The sequence below is a fragment of the Egretta garzetta genome, unplaced genomic scaffold (assembly GCF_000687185.1).
Source record: "Egretta garzetta isolate BGI_Z169 unplaced genomic scaffold, ASM68718v1 scaffold511, whole genome shotgun sequence".
Taxonomy (NCBI): domain Eukaryota; kingdom Metazoa; phylum Chordata; class Aves; order Pelecaniformes; family Ardeidae; genus Egretta; species Egretta garzetta.
Window position 1 is genome coordinate 598,835 of NW_009258554.1, and position 15,020 is coordinate 613,854.

The following is a 15,020-nucleotide window of genomic DNA, read 5'->3' on the forward strand; positions in this document are numbered from 1 at the left end:
AGGTGGTATCTCATAAACCGTCAAAAGATCTCTCTCTCGCCTTGTCCTGCTTGGTAAACTCCAACACCTCGCCCTCGGACTGTGGGGAGAGTTTTCCAGGCAGGAAGGAAATTTGCTGGGCAGGGGAGAGTAAGGAGTTAATTAATAGCAGCAACTCCAGACGGACCCGTGCTTGCCTCGGCTTTCCAGCAACGGAGGGATGTGGGAGTGGCAGCTACAGCGAGAAAGCAAGGCGAGAAGGGATTTCTAACAACAGTGCTATAACTGGGTAGGAAAACCTGGTGGTTGATACAGAAGGCTCAGTTCAGTGTGTGCTTTTCTCCAGCCTCCTCACCTTCCGCAGAGCTGTAGGTGTCCGTGGCCGCCTGCTCAGGTGGCGAGCGCCCTGGCTGCCCCTTTGTTTCCTGTGACCCAAGGACAATGTTCAGCTCAGGGTGTCTGTGAGGGCTGGAGCAGGAAGCTGGGTGGTGTGTGAAGTGGAAAGGGGCCGAATGAGCAGGTTCCCTTCCTTAGGAAGGTGTTTCTCTAAGGCATGTGACACTCTAAGGCATGTGACGGTCTCTCTACCTTGGAGCGGCAGTGGCTGGGGAACTGGTGAGTTGCGGGGGGCAGGTCCTTGTCTTTTAAAGCACAATATTTTACAGCTGTAACTAAAAAAATAAGGTATGAGGCCTCGGAGTTATTTAAATTGCTAAAGTCTTAGCCCAGAAAGTCCATATTTCAGGAGAAGTTGGTAACTCTTCTTAATGTTTCTTGGGGTATCTGGGTTGTAGGATGCTTGTTTTGTTGTCTTTTCACAATGATTAAAGCATTTCGTAGAGGAAGGAGCAAGGTGGTTCCCCAACAGGAAATTATTTTAAGATGTTTGGTTTTTTTGGCAGAGGACTTTTTGCAAAAAGTCCACTTGTGGGGAAGACTGATTGGTGTTCTGTTGTAACTTTCTGTCACTATAATCAGACTGAAACTCTGTTTTCACCTGCCTGTGGAAGTACAACATCTTAAAAAGGTATTAATTAAACAGTAGGGGGGTTTCTGTGCATTTTTTTTCTCTCCTTGGCAACTTCTTTACATAACAAGTTTAATGTTGTTTGGAGTCATCTTTAGGGTAGAGTTTTGCAACACCTACTCCTTGTGATCTCCTCTGTGCGATTGATGTTACACAAAAACACTGGAGGAACGTTTTGTATAAAAACAAGCATTCTAGCTCTCTGTTACTCACTTGAATTTCTGCAGCCCATCTCTTCCCGTTTTCCTGCCTTCTCTCCTAAGTCTCTTACCTGTCATTACTAGTAACTGACTGGCAGGGTTTAGGGATCAGCCAAGGTAAAAAGCTTCCATTGCATACACACAGAGTGTAACATCTGATTGTAAGTCTTCTGGATAGGCTGCCCTGTACTAAGAAAGGTTGGTGTGAAAATCTCCCCTTCTTATTTGGCTGCTCCTTCTTGTTTGCATTTGGTGACATCTGCTGAATTTAGGAAGAAAAAATAGGACTGGTTTTTGGTTAGGTGGTTTTGTTGGGTTCCCACCCTCCCAATTTCTTACAGGCAGATGAGGCCAGCTGGCGCTGGTACAGCTGAGACACCAAGTTCAACTCAGTTTCTCACTGTGCACCATCAGCAGAACAGTGTGCTACATTCCACCAGTGCTGCCTGTGCAAACCTGGAGTCTCTGCTCTTGGGAATTAGGTGTACCTGTACCCAGCACCAGGATGCTATACTGTTGGATGATGTGAAGGCCTTGTAAAGGTGCTCAATGTGGCTTTTGATTTCTGTTAGCTCCCAAAACAGTAAGAGCTGTGATATATAACTAGGGAAGTCTGGTGTGGGTGCGTATATTCACTGAGCATTGTGTTTATCCTGTGTAACAGGGTGATAGGAGTCATCCACACTTGGCAGGAGTCTGAAGAGCTGGCAGGTCAAACAGATACACTTTTTTTTTTTTCTGTAGTAGAATGGAATTGTTTAATCTGGAAGCAGGCAGGCACATTAATCTAGCAACTGCTACCTTTGGGGGCCTCCTTGGCACAGCAGGGTGCTTAGAAGTTAGGCTTCCCTATGTCCCATCAAATGGGGGCGGAGTAAGGACACAATAACTCTTAACAGGTTTGTATGCTTGGTGCAAAGACTGCTGGTGTAAAGATGGAGGAGCAGCTATGAAGTGTTGGCTCCTTGGTAAAGCAGCTCCCATGGCTGCCAGGTATGAACTAATAGGCACTAGAGGGCAGGGGAATCAGCCTGGTCTGCAGTTTTCTGTGCTGAAGGGAATTGAGTGCAGATGAGCGGGTTTCATTTCCACCAGTTAGCAGTTCCTCAGCTGGTGAAAGAGCGGAATTTACCAGCAAATCTGGTATTTCCTTGCAAAGTGCCTTCCTCTGGTTTTCTCTTAGCATGCTGTGCCTTTGTTATGTCATATTACAAAGTATTTGGGGCTGGAATTATATTCATATCTGTGTGCTGTGCAAAGCCAAGTAAGTGCAAATATTTCTAATTAGGGAGTTGAACTCAAGGCTTGGCCAAAGGTGTGAAACTCCTACTTGAAGTCTGATCCCCTGTTAGGTTTGGATGGCTTATCTTGCAGTTGGAGGGGATTGCAGGGGGCTGTGTTCAGCTTTAATTAAAACTAGCTAGTAATGATTGCAGAATGTGTATAGTTGGTCCCTTCCCCAGAGTTTTTACAAGTCTGAGATTTTTTATTTTTTTTTTTTGACCCAGACCAGAAAAGAAGGATAGGGAAAGGAGGGGTAAAATGTAAAAGGCAGTGTTATGAGTCAGGCAGAGCATCCAATCTCATTCTTTGCATTTGAAAGCAATCTGTTAAGCTTCTGTGAATGCCTTCATTTGTACCAGATGTCTAGCGAAGTCCTGACATCTTGCTGTTATCTCAACTATATTGGGAAGCAAACAGGACCCTGTAGTTGCTAGTGGTGTGTGTTAGACACCTCCTTATACCTGGATGAGGTGGCATGCATTGATTGCGTCCAGCGTGACTTTTGAAGCAATTGCTCAAGTTGATGTGTCTTTTTGCACCCTTCTTTGCAACAGCTGCTCTAAGAATCCTTCAGCCCCATCCCCTTCAGTAGCCCCATGGCTTAGAGCATTGTCAGCACTGCCTTGGGCGCTTAGGACCTTCGCTCCTTGATCCAGTCTGCTGGCTTTCCCATCTCTTTGCACCAGTATGGCACTGCATGGAGGTAAGAGTGCTTCCTGGTCACAGAGGTCTTTGGTTGGACTGTCCTTGCTGGTGAACGTGAGGAAAGGGCTGTATACCTCAATACATCCTCAAAATGCTCTCACGAGAGAGGACGGTGTCATCGTGGCTTTAAACTGCTCCTACCCCAGTATTTTGCTCACCACTTTCCTTTAAAATCTCTGAGCTTTTATTCAGCTTCACTGAAGGTATGAGCAGGGGAATTGGACTGTGTGTGCAATCATTGTACACATGGATGTTGAATTTCTGTCTGAGTGTCCGTGAACCTGCTGTATTTTCTGATAAAACACTGTGACCTTTCATCAGTTCTTAGTATTCCTGCAGCTTGTGGTGAATGGGCAATGCCCAGGTCTCTAATGTATTCAGCTATTTCTTTTGTCTCATTTAAAGAAGAAAAAAAATGTTCCTTGGTCAGTGTAACACCTGGTATTTTGGTGTAATTGTTGTTACAACCTTAGATTAACAGCCAAACAAAACAAATTCACTTAGATCAACTAGTTCTGTATTTTGGTTTTATATTAACTTCCTGGGATTTAACATTAATCTGTGTTTCCTTCCAAGATAAAACTGAAAAGTGAAATGGTTTGCACTATTTCTTGAACAGTCATTTGTTCTCTCCTAGTAAATTTGACACTTTTTTTACCATGTCTTTTAGACCTACAGCTGGAGGGCCAGAAGCAATGTTGACTGAGGCAGTGTGCTGAGACACCTTGTGTCAGTGCGTAGGTTTGCCTCTGCAGCAGGAAATGTGTGTTCCTGGAGGCAACTGTTCCGTATTTCTGCTCTCACAGTTTCCGAATGGCTCCTCCCGTGTTTCTCTGAAAGAGGATATTTTCAAAGCTGTGTAGAGTTGTGTTAAAGGTGTTTAAGAGAGATGATGCGTTCTTCTATTCTCACAATGTTAATGAGGTGCTGCTGTCAAAAGGCTTTGATCAGGGCTATGAATGCTGTCCTGAGTTGCCATTGGGTTTTTTTTTTTTTTTGGCTGCCTGGTTTGATGCGCAACTTCCTCTTTGAGGTTGTTGAGGATGTCTGGGCGCCTGTCTTAAAAGATTCCTTCAAGACGATTTTGATTTTCCACTGGCTTTATCCACATCCATCATGGTTGGAGTAGGGGGTTGAAATACAACATGGCGGAAGAGAATTCTCCTAAGGTCCAGTGTGTTCAGTGTAATCAAAGGACTGGTGTCAGGCTTGCTTTCTGAGGATCATCTCTTTGGCTGCCTGTACTGGTACGTGGTTGCTTCATAAAAGCAAGGAATGTAAGAGGTGTTTACTGCTATGATACACTTGATGTTTAGGAGGAAGGAAGCCCATTTAAAATTCATTTTCATGTTTTAGAGAAGCTGTCAAATACTGAGACAGGGTTGTGTGTGCTTTCAGAGCAGATAAGCGTCCTGTTCTGAAGATTTGTCTCTGTACCCTTTCTTCCATAACTGTTTTAAGTCTTTCCTGTAGAGTGAATGTTCTGAGTGTGATAAGGTGAACAGACTCCACTTAAATTGTTCTGGGGGGTACCAGCCGGTCTGTTTTTTTAAAAGGATTTTTTTTTTTTTTTTTTTTTTTTTTTTTTTTTTTTTTTTTTTTAAAGTAAATTGTCCTGTGCTCTGAGATGTTGCTTAATAGCTCTGCAAGTGCCATCCTGGCTGTTGCATCAGCATACTTGTTTAACTAAACAGGGAGCTTTGACCAGCTTCTCTTATGATGTATTGTTCCTTGGACATGTATTCTCAAAGGACCCATGCTGATCCGGTATTTAAACTTTCCCATTGTGACCATATTTATAGCTTCTGGTTTTTTCAGTGCAGATATTCCTGGTACTTACGAGTCTGGAAGAGGAGTTCTTGTGTAGTCACAGGGCCTGCAGGAAACCAGAGGCTGAGAGTTAGTGGCCACCTGTGCCCATACAGCCATCCTTTTGATTTTTTTTCTTTATTTTTGATCAGTTTCCTCCCTTGCTCGCTTAACTTGCATGTCAGGCAAAGAAAAGACAGATTTGCATTCCCCCTTACTGTTGGTATCAGCTGTGAAACGCATCTAAGCTGCAATATGAAGCAGCATTCCTGACTTCCTGATGGATGGATGATCTGTGCTCATGCTGGTGCACAGTAACAGTAGTACATGTGCTCAAAACAAGGAGGATATTGTTGTCCTCTAGGTGGCATGGCAGTTACTGTATCCAGTCTCGCTTTCTGAGGTCTTTTGGTTGGCAGTTCTTGTCAGAGCCTGTCCAAGTGGCACCTGCATCTGTTGGAGGCAGTGTTGCCAAGTGATAAGCGGGACTGTCCCCTCTGCTCCAGGCACTGAGCGCTCTGTCGCTGCTCAACTGTAAAAGCATGCCAGAATGCACGTATCAGTGCTGATGCCACAGCGGGGCATCTTCTAAATCTGGAAGCAAGTCTTGCATTTCTCTCGCTCGACACAGTCACCTGCACATCACCAGTAATGGCTGGAATTTGTTCCAGTGCCTACCACTTACCAACTTTACTGAGGAGCTCCCTGCTCTCAGTCTGGTTATCCTTCCTTTGTAATGTTAAGACTGGAACTGTGATTCCTCAGTCTTTTCTGTTTTCCAGTCATTTTTGAGAGGCAAACAGCAAGAACAGCTTGATTTATGCCCTGTGATGTTACTGCAGGGTTGTGTTGCAGCTGCTGGGCTGATACAGTTTGACTTGTGAACGCAAAACTAACCCTGTGAAGACCAGCAGTCTTGTGACAGTTATAGTGGCTTTTCATCAGGGTTCGCTCTGCTTCCTCCTGCCAGGTCCTTAGAAAAGGCAGAAGTATTTTCTTAACGTTTATGAAGAGGTGAAATGCAGGGCAGGCTTACCTGACTGGAGTTACTTTTCTCAACACCAGAGGGGAAGAACTAAGCTCAGTCCCAGGTCCAAAAAAACAGCTGCACTGTGGCAGTCACAATCCATATCTTGCTCCTTCCTCTTAGGTGTGGATGTGCCCAAAATGTGGAGATGTGCAGATTCCATTTGGGTCCAGCTTTAGTTAGCTGAATCCAAATCCCAGCTCCAAGCTTTCGTGGTTTGAGCTGCAGGCTTTCTGCTGACTCAGTTTCAGCCCAGCTGCATCTGTAGGCTGGCTTCTGAAGAATACTGAACAATGTTTTCATGCTGCCTCTGTCACTGATCTGATATAGAAACCACAGTAATCGGAGTTCCTGCCTACTTTTTTTGGAGAATTACTAATACAGCAGTGTTACTTCTTATTCATTGATGTTCTGCATAGGGGCTGGGCAAGAGAGCATTTTGAGCCAAATGAAAATAAAGGTTGATGAAGTTGGATGTTTTTCCTACTAAGTCAAAGTACTGCCCTGATAACTAGAAGATAGCTGTTTTTCATGTCGTCATGAAAAATGATGTGAAAAAGCAGCAGACCTTGGGGAGCTGAAATAAATCTCTAATAAAAAGGCTATTTGAGACCTTCTTTTTAGAGTTGTCTCTAATGAAGTTTTTCTTTCAAAAAGAAAAACAAATCTTCATCGAACAAACTGTGCAATGTATTTCTAAGTCAAAATACACAGCTGAGAGTACTTGGTGTCCTGGCTGAGATGTTCAGTCTGTACTAAGGCAGCATAAAGAAGCAAAGGTAAAGATGCCCCAGCTAAGGAGGTGGTTGGGCAAGCATCCATTGGGGTTGGGTCTTTGTGTTCCATTTAGTGTCAGTGCCGCTGAATACTGGAAGATAAGTATACACTGAAACTGTTAGGAGCAGGAAGTATTCGGCGTGTTTCAGTGTATTTTTGCATCAAAGGTGTTATGAGCAAACTGCTTTATTTATTGCTGCTGGAGTGATTGGGTAGTGGCATTATTCCCATCTGAAGCTGAAAGGAAGAGAAACAAAAGCTGACAGCCTGAAGCGTGCTTGAGAGTAGCAGGGAGGGTGGATTTAAACAGTCAAGTGGTTCCTGACAAGCAAGGTATCTTTCCTAAAAGCCTAACAGATGAATCACAAGTGACTGGGGGATGGGGCCTCTCCAACACTGGGCCACAGACCTGCTGGCATCTCAAAGTATTCTGCTCATGGCTTGTTGATTTTGCCACTACTGAAATGAAGCTGTTGACATTGTATCCTTGCTTGGAGGCAAATGCATGGGAAATATCTGTAGTTTGGAAGCTGTGTTCCCTGTGGTGGGGAAAGTCCCAAGAAGCTTCAAGCCAGTAGCTTTGGTATTAACCAGATGGTGCCAAAGCATCATTTTGGTTTCACAGTAGCACATCTATGTGCATCCATAGATGCACGGAGGAGCTTGTTCAGCCCATCCTTCACTTGCCTAATATATTGCAATGTCTCTGTTCCCCCACTGCCCTGCTTTTCTTTCCAAAGTCTAGAATTAAATTCAACTTTAGGAAGACAGTGGGTCTCAGATGAGGCAAAGTCTTTGGGGCCTTCTAAGCACTGTTACAGGCTGGTATAGCCTTTGGAGGCTGAATAGAGATGGGGGACAGGTTTTCTTTGGTTATGATAACTTCCTATTTATTCATCCTAGTGCTGTTTTGCAGATCAACAAGCTATCTTCCCTTTTGCTGTTTGTTTTCTCTCTCTCCTTGCAAAGTCACAAGTGCATGTGCAGCTGCTGTGGGAGTAGTCGGGCTTCTTCTGTAGCTAGAGAAATATGAGGGAAAGCTGTGGTATCTGCTGCTAGCTGAGCTATTTAGTTCCTGTTGGGTTTATGGGCTAGAAATTGAGTGTGGCAGGGTGATGGAGATTCTTTTCGGGACTTCAGGCTGTATCATATGGGATTTGCTTACGCTGTCATGACTTGAAGTGCTATGGACAGTAGTTTGGCACAGCTTAGAATATCCTCAAGTAAGGAACTTGGTAAGCCTGTGGCACTGTTTCTCTTCCTCACTTCCCAGTAATGGCTGGTTACGTAAAGCAGTTGTGCCTGTGGCGAGTTTTCAGTAAGGCAGTGAAATTGAGTGGTTATGCCTTGATATGTGGATTTAAAATGTCAGGTCACATCATCAAGTGACTCAGTTTCCTTACCTGTAAAATGATGCCTTATTCAATAAAGAGCTGTGCACCTCCACAATGAAATGTTTGCCTACAAGACAGGTAAGAGCCACCAGGTCCAGGAGGGACTAATGGGCACCGTTTCATTTCTTCCAATGATGTCATCCTGACTGCCAAAAATAAAGTTCTTATCTTTCAGCTGCCAGACAGAGAAAACAGTGCACAGGATGGAAATTTTTTCCATGTCAGTGACTGATGCTTTATTGCAGTTTCTGCTTTGAAGACTTTAATTCACTCCTAACTCAAATGTGAGACATAAAGATGAGTATCTTGACAACTCACACAATAGGTCCATTGACTGATAGTGTGTTTGTCCAGGTGTTTGTAAGGGATGTGTCTCAGAATCCAGACAGGTTGTTAAAGGACTCAGTCCTACAGGCATGTGACTTCGCTGCTGGAATGAGTATGTGTTCATAACCAGACAGCGTCTGATACGGCTGAGAATAGTAATAATTGGGTGAGCTGTGAGGAGAGGTAAAGGATCAGAGGGGGAAGTGATGGTAAGCAGAGTTATTATTTGTGGGTGGGTTCTTTTCTGAGCTCTCTTAAAGATGTAACAGAAGCTGTGAAGGGACAAAAGCTGGTTTATAGGGTGTCTTAGCACTGTTGCTGTAGGGATTCTGGGACCTACTCCTGTTTATGACAGCTTTGAGAACTATTGAGAGTTCCCCCTAACAGGTAACCATATGCTATTTGGCTGATTCTTGCTGCTGTGTGGGGTGCATGCTTGCAGTGCATGGAGGTACAGCCTAACCCCACACTGCTTTTAGAGCAGGTGAAACCTTACATGTTTTGCAGTGGTACTGTTACCCATGTGTAGCTCCCCACCTGGGAAGATGAAATGTGTGGTTGCAGTCTTTGCTCCTGAAATATGTAGTATGTGGCAACGATGTCACAGGGAGGACCTAGTTTGGTGTCTCTCCAGCACAGCTATGGCCACTCCTGCTCCCAGAGTTGCCACTCCTCACTGGTGAGCTGCAGCTGGGAGCAGCTGCTCTGGTGATTTTCTTGTAAAATTGAAAGGCTAATACAACTCGGGGATGAGAGGAAGAAACAGAAGGGACAGCAGACCTGAAGGACCTGTGTTGCTTGAGGAAAGATCCCTTGAGATATTTAGCCTTGTCTAAAGAGCTGTGATTGCCTTGGCGGGGAAGCCTTGGAGACTTGCTTTGGGGGAAGCATCCACAGAACTCTCTTAGGAAAACTGGCATGTGTGGGGGTGGAATGAGGTCTGTTCCGCACTGACAAATGGCTGATGGATGTGGATGTGCTCTTGTGACTGTAATTATGTTTACTTAACGTATGCCTCTCTACAGTCCTGTATCCCAACACAACGTTGAGTTGGAATGGAGGTGCCCCACACTGTCTTTTCAGAGCTGATTTAAGTGTGCTAAACTTGTGTTTAAAAGATCCCCTCTGTGTTTTTTCTAAAGATGATGGATGAAAGAATGGATGTTGTCTTATTTGTTGAACACTTCAAAGGACTGAGCATTTTTTAAGGCAGTTAACACATGAAGCTTACTTACCTAATGAGTGAAAGTGTGAAAAGAAATAATGTATTAAAATTAATTGGTATTTCAATTTAAAATTGTGCTCCATAGAACTCATTCCAAGACTTTCAGTGACCCTAAAGCAGCCTTTGCAAATTATCTAGTTTTACTCTAAATCTGAATGCAGATGGTGTTTGTAGCTTTTATCTCCATATTTTCTCATTCTCCAGCTAAAGATGATTTTTACGCAATATAAGGTAACTGTTTCCATCCACCAGAAAATGTCTTGATCTGAATCTAAAACTATCAGGATTCTAAAGTCTTAATGATTAAAAACTTCAGGTGGCATTGGCATGCTTACACTTGACTGTTTGGGGTTTGCTCCTTATGAGACCAATTTTTTTTGAGATTCCATTAAGGAATTTGACTTCTCAGGAGGAACTTCCTGATTCTCCAAGCCCTTTGCATTGATTCAAAGTAATTATCTAAAACTTGAGGTTTCTGAAATTACTAGTTAGCTAAAAAATAATTGGCCCTGTATTATAGTACTAGGGAGCCATTTTGTGGTGTGAGAGAAATACTTTTTCCTGTTCTCAGGTGTGTTTTTGACCACCCAAGCAGAACTTTATTAGCTGAGGGCTGGAACCCCTCAGGGACTTTCACTGCTTGGGTGGTGATTCTTTGATTCAGGGAATTCAGTTCATGAAATTATCATCTTCAAGCCTCCTTACTTTAATTTTTTTATCATATAAGTACTTTGGAGTGTAGCAGGCTTTTTCTTTTTTGTCTTTCTGGCAGTTCTTACCTCTGCTCATGTGCAGGACCGGACAAGCTTGCAACTTTGCAATTGAGGGGTGATTTTTTTTTTTTTTTAATGTCACTATTTTTGTAGACTTGCCCTGAGGAGTGTCTAGCTTTACATAAAGCTGAGATGATCACCTGAGGGGAAGGGGATGGGAAGAACCCCTCTATATTGTAGGTCTCTTCCCTCTGCACACCCATTAACATCTCTGGGTGCAGCAGGCACCCTGGCAGGGCAGGGGCTGCTCAGTCCCTTTCTGTCTGCATTGAGGCTCTTCTCCAAGTGTTGTACCTGTGCAGGGCACCCAGGGAGGACCTTTCTGCCATGACTAGCATATAAGCTTGTACCTCTTTTTGAAAAGCATAAGTGCTTTCAAAACACTGTATTTGGGTCTACAGAGATACAGAGAGGCATCTTTCCTGCACGTTCCCAGGAACTGATGTGAGGAACGTGCAGAGGCATACAGGCTCAAGCTCCTCTTGCAGCTTCTAGTCACTATCGTAAGCCAGCGTGGCTAATGCACTTGCAGAGCCTTGTGCCAAGCTGCTATGCCTTGCCTTTCTGGGCCTAGCTGTATGGGCATGCCCAGAATAGACCTGGATCTCTTTGTTTGACTTGTCTTTTCTGCTTTGGGGATGGAGCAGTGTGCCTCTTTACTTTCCCTGGACTGGAGTGGTCTGTGCCTCATCTTTTAAAGCAGGGAGTGGGAAAAGACAATAGCGCCTTTCTTCTTGGTTGCCTTTTTTCCGTGAGTGTTTGGACTGACCCAAATTGCTATCCTGGCACTGTGAAACAGTGTGACAAAAAATGTAGGGAATCTGTGTTTTACAGCCACATTCTGAGCTTTCCTTGGAAAGATGTGGCAAACCCCCCCAAGGAAGTGTCTTGACTTTTATTTCTGTTCCATCTTCTTGCTGTAAGAAAGATTACATTGGTCCCTCTGCAGGCTGATGTTTTATTTAGTCTATTTATCTCCACCTGACTGTGCTCAACAACTTGCCTTCCAGCAATCTACTGGAATTCTCATCAATGAGAAAAAGTAGGTCATCCTAGCACAGTTTGGCTCGGTTTGGATGGAAGAGGCTTTGTTGTAAATCCCTTGCAAATAAGAAATCTCTTTGGTGCTACACAGCTAGTTTCACCACCACATCTGGCCACTTGTGTGCAACCTGCAGCTGTAGTGGCTTGTGTTGCATCACACTTCTGCCAGAACTGTGGGAGAACATCTGCCCCTCCGTGTATGTAGTGTGGTGTGAACGGAGCACTGTGCAACTTCTTGCACCTTGCAAGATGGGGAGATTTATTCAGCTTGTACTCACGTTAAAGTCAGCTGGCTATTACCATCCCAAATTAGCCAGCATGGGTTAATCTGACCAGTTGTAGAGTAATGCTGTGGTCCCATGTGAAGCTTTTGGCATAGGCTAGAGCTGGGTGGGGATGGCAACACTGGTAGAGCCCAAGAAGGTTGCTATGATGGATGTGGGTAGCAGAGGCTCAGTACTATTTCGGGAAGCCTGAAGTCTAAGCCATGATGGTTCAGGAAGTGGTGTTTAACTCGGCAGGAGTTAGTATCAGAGGATATCCACTGTTTACTAGCTGTAACATGAACACCTTAGTTTTGGGCTGAATTATTTTGAATTGAAAATAAATGTTATATACACAAACAAAATATGTGCAAATTGAGGTTTTGCCTAGCCTACAGAAATGTTGCTGGTGTGGACAACTCCTGAGGAGTTTGCACAAAGCCAAGGTTCTGCCACAGACTTAATGCTAAACCCCTACTTTCCTCTTAATCTCAGGAATTCTGTCTCAAGTTCTCCAACCTGAATTAACATCTGTCTCTCTTCCAGCAAAGTCAAGCCCAGGAGAGGGGTCACCCTGACCTGTTCCAGAGCCCTGTCAGGTCCTGAAGAAGAGGGCAGAGGACTGGTTCTCCCCAGCCAGCATACTCTTTAGGGTAGAGGTGAGTAGCAGCAATAGGGATTTGAATGGAACAGAGAAAAATGCAAAGCACCAAAGGCTAGGCCTGTGTTTTCAGGAAGCCATTAGTCTGATGCAACAACTAAACGGAAAAAGAGGTCATGGTTGCCTGCAGGCCATTGTGTGTTTTAGACATATTTGAGATTGTGCTTTGGTCTTGGGGACTTCTAAGAGCCTTTGAAAAGTTGTGAAATTCATGGTCTCTTGAAATTATTACTGTGGTTTCCTTCAGAGTTTTAATTCATTTCTGCTTTCACTTCCTCCCTCTTCACCAGCGCACTGAGTTATTTAAAACAGTTGTGAGAGGTTGTTACTATGAAATAGGACCATTCATCACTAGCCCAGGTCTTTGATGATTAGCAGGCCGTCTGTTTGGGCTCCTTGGTGCCTTCCCCCCTTTTTTGGTCAGAAGGTACCTGTGCAGCAGCCAGGTTATTGCCCTGGGTTGAAGAAGGCCTGGTGGGAAGGTATTGCCTGCTGTCAGCCGCAAGTTGAAGCCAGCTTGCACCAGCAACTTCTGTGTGCAGCTGTGGGATTGTTGCATCTAAGGCAGCAAATGCAAGGCTCACAAACAGGGTTCTGATCCTCCCTGCCTTGGCATTTGCTAGGTAGTCTTGTGTTACTGGCATGTGCTGTGTTGCTCTCACACCTTTCTTGCTCCGGGATTTCCTGCAGCAGATGTTAGTGCTTAGGCTGCTGGGCTGACACCCCCCCAGCAGCTACGCCTGGTTGGATGAGGAGGAAGCACTGTGCTCTTACCAGCTGCCCTTCCTTAGTGGGTGAGGGAAGCCACACTGCACCATGCTCTTTGCCCTCCCTGCATGCCTCTTCCCTTGGGCACTGCCCACCCACAAGATGGGCTGAGGGTTGCCAGCCCTGATCACGCACTGTGGGGGCAGAGAAGCTTGTAACCTGCGTCCTGTTTTCTCCCTTCTTCCTAGCAGGCCTCCCTGGAGGCTTAGTGGAGCTGTGCTCATGTGACTAGAAGCTTTTTGATGACACTTTGTCCAACCTTCCCTGTACCTAGGTGTTTGTTGGGAAAGTATTGAAATAAGCCTGAGTATACACATATATCTCTGCATGAGTGAGGCAGGGGGAGGTGTGCCCCAAGTCCTGCAGATGTGTTGCAATGTCAGCTGGGTGTTTCACTTCAGAATATGCTGCTGTGCACACAGACCCGAGCAGGTCACCTGCTCTCAGTAGGTAGTCAGCAACTCTGTGATATAACACTGCTTTCCATTCTGGCCTCTGGCACTATGAAGGGTCATCCCTTCCTTCCCCAGCACCACCTCTTGGCTTTGAAGCCCCGTTTATAGGTTATGTCACTCCACTGTCTTCCATGCATCTGTGGCAGGAAGGAGTTTCATTCCCCTTATTCATGTGAATAGGGCCCTTCTTGCTGGGACAGTTGTGGTTTTCTCAGCCTTTTTTTATGACTGCCAGTGCGTGATGGGCAGCCCTTTCCAGAAATACATCCCTAGAAAGGTAACTTTCTATGAGGTGTGGCCAGACCTATGAGCACTGCTGCAAGATATGGGTTTATGGGAAATGTTTTTCTTTCACCCTTTTCTTTAACTATCCTTTGCAGGGCAAGGACTTCTGGTCTGAAGCAGAGGGTGACAAGAGCTGCTCTGTCTCTGAATCCATCATGGAACAGGTTAGTTTCAGATGTGACTGAAGTCAGTGGTTCAGTGACCAGTGTTACTCCTGTGCGCTTGTTCCAAGATACCTCAAAGCGCTGGCTTGTGTCCTTCTCATCTTCCTTGGAGCTCCTGCAGGGACCTTGACACCGCTGCTCTCCATTACAGACAAGAAGTGGGTGAACCACTTAGTTTGCAAGCTGCTTCCCTGTTACCTCGCAGTGTGATGCTCCCCCTTTAAACTGCAGGCTGGAGATGTAGCTTTTTAAGAGACTACCATGCTTATTGATTAAGCTACAAACTACTAAAACTAATAAATCAAATTAATACACACCACTGAGGAATTTATTGTATTGTTTTGTGCAATATTAATCACAGTTATGAAGCTACTATTTATCACGCTGAAATCTTATTAACTACATTAAGCTGCAATTGAAATGTCTATCATCCTCCTCACCCCACCTAGTGTTAGGGTACAGTTATAATCCTCTTCGCTCTGCCCTCCCGCAAGCCTTCTGAATATAAACCTGATGACTAGTCCAGTGGGTTGTTCAAGGGGATTGTCACTGGTGTCCCAGTGAGCTTGGGTCACCAGGTGAGCTTCACTGCTGTTTGTAAACCATGCTCAGATCATGGGAGGTGTGCCTTCTGTTGATCTCTGACTGACCATATACCTTATTTTCCATTTGTTTCCATTTCTGGACTCTCCTTTTTGTTGTTGTTGTTTGTCCCTTTCTCTGCCCAGTCTCCTTTCAAGTAAACAACATGTCCTTAACTACTTCTGCGAAGGCGCAGCTGGAGCTTAACTTGGCTAGGGATGCAAAGAATAATAAAAAGGGATTCTACAGGTATATCAGCCGGAAAAGGAAG

The 15,020-nt window shown here is 44.7% G+C and overlaps 1 protein-coding gene across 1 annotated transcript in view; it reads left to right on the plus strand.

Moving 5' to 3' along the window:
- The first annotated feature begins 3,171 nt into the window (after window positions 1-3,171).
- BID (BH3 interacting domain death agonist) overlaps window positions 3,172-15,020 on the plus strand; it is a 25,065-nt gene continuing 13,216 nt past the window's right edge. Inside the window, exons 1-3 of the mRNA XM_035903346.1 lie at window positions 3,172-3,193; window positions 12,381-12,493; window positions 14,099-14,167. Coding sequence (XP_035759239.1) covers window positions 14,159-14,167 — 9 coding nt within the window. The 5' untranslated portion in view covers window positions 3,172-3,193; window positions 12,381-12,493; window positions 14,099-14,158. The remainder of the gene's footprint in view (window positions 3,194-12,380; window positions 12,494-14,098; window positions 14,168-15,020) is intronic.